This window comes from Sceloporus undulatus, chromosome 4 (assembly GCF_019175285.1).
Source record: "Sceloporus undulatus isolate JIND9_A2432 ecotype Alabama chromosome 4, SceUnd_v1.1, whole genome shotgun sequence".
NCBI classification, from domain to species: domain Eukaryota; kingdom Metazoa; phylum Chordata; class Lepidosauria; order Squamata; family Phrynosomatidae; genus Sceloporus; species Sceloporus undulatus.
This window is the reverse complement of record NC_056525.1, coordinates 242,871,242-242,875,228: the sequence shown is the minus strand read 5'-3', so window position 1 is coordinate 242,875,228 and position 3,987 is coordinate 242,871,242. Positions and strand designations below refer to the sequence as shown.

General features: G+C 36.8%; 1 protein-coding gene across 1 annotated transcript; it reads right to left on the bottom strand.

The window, feature by feature from the left end:
* Nucleotides 1-1,992: 1,992 nt before the first annotated feature.
* Nucleotides 1,993-3,772, bottom strand: LOC121929980 (mas-related G-protein coupled receptor member H-like). Its single transcript, XM_042466073.1, is given in 3 exon segments — nt 1,993-2,983; nt 2,986-3,609; nt 3,611-3,772. Coding segments are annotated over 3 exon segments (978 nt in total). The 3' UTR covers nt 1,993-2,791.
* Nucleotides 3,773-3,987: the final 215 nt, after the last annotated feature.

The following is a 3,987-nucleotide window of genomic DNA, read 5'->3' as shown; positions in this document are numbered from 1 at the left end:
ATCTATCTATCTATCTATCTATCTGATTTATATCCCAACCGTTTCCCAAAATGGGATTGATGTAGCCATGTATTCCTAGATAGGAGAGGTATGGACTAGATGATGTCTGAGATCACATCAATCTTCATGATTCTGTGAGCCCAAATTTACCTTATGCTTACATCATCATTACTTAAAAACAGACAAATAAACTAGGCTCTTTCCTGCATTTGTTATATTCATTTACTCTTTAATATATATAAGGAATAAATATATCCTCATAGATGAGGCATCAAACAAAATGCAGAATGAGATGGTAAATGGGACTTTATCATTAAAGATCAACAAACATGCAAAAATTTAAGACATTCACAATGCAGGCAGCTTAAATTTATGTGATATATAAAAGAAATAATACTTCATCTATTTTTTTGTTAACATTTATAGGCCACCCTTGATCAAGGAACCACAGGACAGTGTACAACAAAATCACTTAAAGAAATGTAAAGCAATCAGTAGATGGACCTTTAGCATTACATGTCATGTAAGGTATTCTAAGTCAGTGTCCAGCTAAATTTCAGGGGATTAGGGTTCAAATCCCCATTCAGCCATGGAAAATCAGTGGGTGGCCTTGGATGAGCCATACCTTTTCATCTTAAGAGAAAGATAAGGACAAATTCTGGACAAATCTTGCCAAGAAAATCATGTGATAGCTTTGTCTTAGGGTCACCATAAGCCTGAAATGACTTGAAGTCACACAAAACAGTCTTTTAATCTTTTTATTCAATAGTTTATTGCAGCATAACATTTAGAGGGCAATATTCTACATTGGATACTTAGCTAAGTATATTTATCTACTTAATACTTACTTGTATTTTAATGGTTTTATAGTACTGTGTTTTTTATTGATAAAAAACATATACAACTACTTACACATTGAATAGAATTGACAAATCATAAAGACAAAAGCATGAAACACTGTTTTTATACTGTTTTTTTAACGTGTGATCTTGAAAAAGGAATAGCGGTATATAAGAATAAAGTATTATTATTATTCTCTAGATAAATACGACTATACATTTAAAAGTGACTTCCCTTTACTGTGAATAAAATATTATTAAATATTTGACTTATTTTTCTTTTTAATATCCATTTCTATACGTGTGTGTGTGTGTGTGTGTGTGTGTGTGTGTATATCATTATAACCAATCTTTCTTTATTAATATTATTAAATTCTTAAATTCATTCATCGTTATCATGCCCTTACTCTTATACCAACTGTAGAACATTCATATTTCACCTTTTCTTTTCCCACAAAAACAACCTAAGTATAAATTTCTAATCCTTAAAAGCAATTACACTTTTTTCTCTCATTTTTAGAGAGATAATTTATAACTGGTAAATATATGAACTACTGGAGATGGATAAATTAACAATCATAATATGAGAAGGAAACATCGATTGTTATAAGAAAGATTGGTTATAGTAATGTATTTTAACTGTTGGTTAATTATGTTTTGCATTTTATCATGTTGTACCCCTCCTCAAGTCTTGAGGAAAGGTGGGAAAAGGGAGGTACATACCACCGGCAAAAGATGGGCTGGGGTCGCCTCACTTTGCTGTGCAGAGTTACCGCAGCATCCAAATGGCGCAATACTGCTGTGCAGCATAAAAAGGAGCACTTAGAAGCAGCTTCTGTTTGCAGTGCAGCTGCAATGCAGCAAAGTGCCGTAGGACGGGGCAGTGGCATTGCAGCTGCACAGCACCATTTGGATGCTCTGCAGCTGTGATGTCACCGATGCATGCAATGTGTGGGTGGGGCCGTGCAATCATGGTGGCCCTCACACATACTACGGTTAGGGAGCATGTGGTTGGTGCATGCTTCCTAACCCTAAAATTGGCTCCAGCACGGTGCAAAAGGCCAGTCTGTACCACGCCAAAGATATACAATTTGTTATTACTATTGTTATTATTATTATGTATATTTCACTAAACAGCAATTCTGGGCTCAACCCCATTCCCCCAACCTACTTTACAATGTAGCAGCTGCTCCAAGAGAAACGGGTCAATTCTGGCAGACATTGGGTATATTGTTTCCAGCATCCTCCCACCAGCAAGCAAGGTTGTAGTGAGAAATGGTGACAGGGGTGTGTTTTGGGTTGTTTTAGTGTTTCTTGCTGGTGGTGCGTGTGTGGAAATGTCACTAACGTGCATCTTGATCGCAACAGAATTCACCTCCTTCCCTCTGAGCAGGTGGTGCCTGATAAAGTAGGTTAGAACTGTTACAACTGTGGCAATAGTGGCACAATCAGGAGTATGGAGGGTTCATGAATATGAAGCAGTTATGGCTAAGTAACTCCGGGTTACATATCCATAATTGTGATGGGGAATAACAGCTTGTGTCTTTAAATTATTACACAATTTTTTTCTTTTTCTTTTATTTTCTTCTTTTTCTTTTTTGGCCTTAAGTCTTCCTGGGAGCTTTAGGAATCCCATGTTCCAAGAAAGAAATAGATATTTTATGCTACAAAAACTCTTTCACTCCCATGTCAAAGCCTCTTGCAGTGTCATCTATCTTGTCTCTTCAACAGCAATAAAAGATCATTTCTGTACATCTCATACTATGGAAACTGTTCACAAAAGAATCCTGTAGCATTCCTTTGTATGCTGATACAGACTCACATGGCTATATCTTTGAATAGGAAAATTGTTGTGGGCAACCATTACTTTAGGATGAACCAATCTATTTGATTAAAAGGTGGGACGGAATATGCATAATTAAATCTACAATACTAAGGCTCTATTATGGAGATCATAACTTAGTTTCTTTTGGTGGATCCACCTCCTCTGTACAGTTCTCCTCCTCTTTGAACATCTCCTCAAATATTTTCTTTATTCTCTCCCTAGATCGACCTCTTTTCTTTCTGCCTACAAGGAAGTAGATCAGAGGGTTAATACTGCTGTTTAGAGAGACACATATATAGCCATATGCAATGACATACATATTAATATGAAGGCCTTAAGGAAGAGAGACAGAACAGCATTTAATGGAAAAGCAAAGAGGAGGAAGAAGAGAAGACTAAGCAAAATGGCTGTTAAAGGCTTTCTCCGCTTATAAGGTTTTGATATTAAGCAGATTTTAATTAACATAGTGATGGTGGAGACTGACATGACTGGAGTGAAAAGTAGGGCATTCAGGACAAACTGGTAGAATTTTATGTCATACCACTTCTTGAATGATAGTGCAAAGAAGGTAGCAGAAAGGAGGAAGCTGAGGATCCATATGATGACACAAACAGTGGTAGATAAATGTGGAGGCCGGTGGCATCGATGCCAAAGTGGGAAGAAGAGACACACACACCTGTCGATGCTGATGACTGTCAGTAAAAACTGACTAGTGGTGAATGTGAATAGGAAGAAGGCCTCAAATGATACTATGAGAAAAACAGTGTCAATATCATAAAACCAATAAAAAATACAACTTATAATATAAACAGCTAGAGCTGTAAGCACCCCGAAGTCAGCAATTGAGAGGTTCAAAATGTAGGTGGTGAAGGGATTCCTCTTAATGCAAAACCCAAGAAGCCATATGACGAGTCCATTCCCCCCAAAATCCAAGGAAGCAACTAAGAAGAATGATGGTGCTTGTTGAAAGCAATCCTATCATTCTAGATATGTTAAAGTCTGGATTGTTACTGCTGTTGGGGTGGAATATAGTGCTGTTGTGTGTTCCATTATCATCCATTCTGGCATCCAATGAAGATAACACTGACAAATTGAAAGTTGTCACCATATTCGATATCTGAATTATTGTTTCTTTTGGAGCAGAGATGTCTCCTAGAGCAAAACAGATAGAGAAACCATCACTTTCCTTCTGTGGATATTTCAGCTAGGTGTTGTTTGGCTTGTGAAGTAATTTAAAAAGTGACTAATTTAAAAAGAAGTGAACCAGACTGTTTTATTATCTGTTGCATCTTACTCCCTGTTCACCTGAAATACTATTGCCCT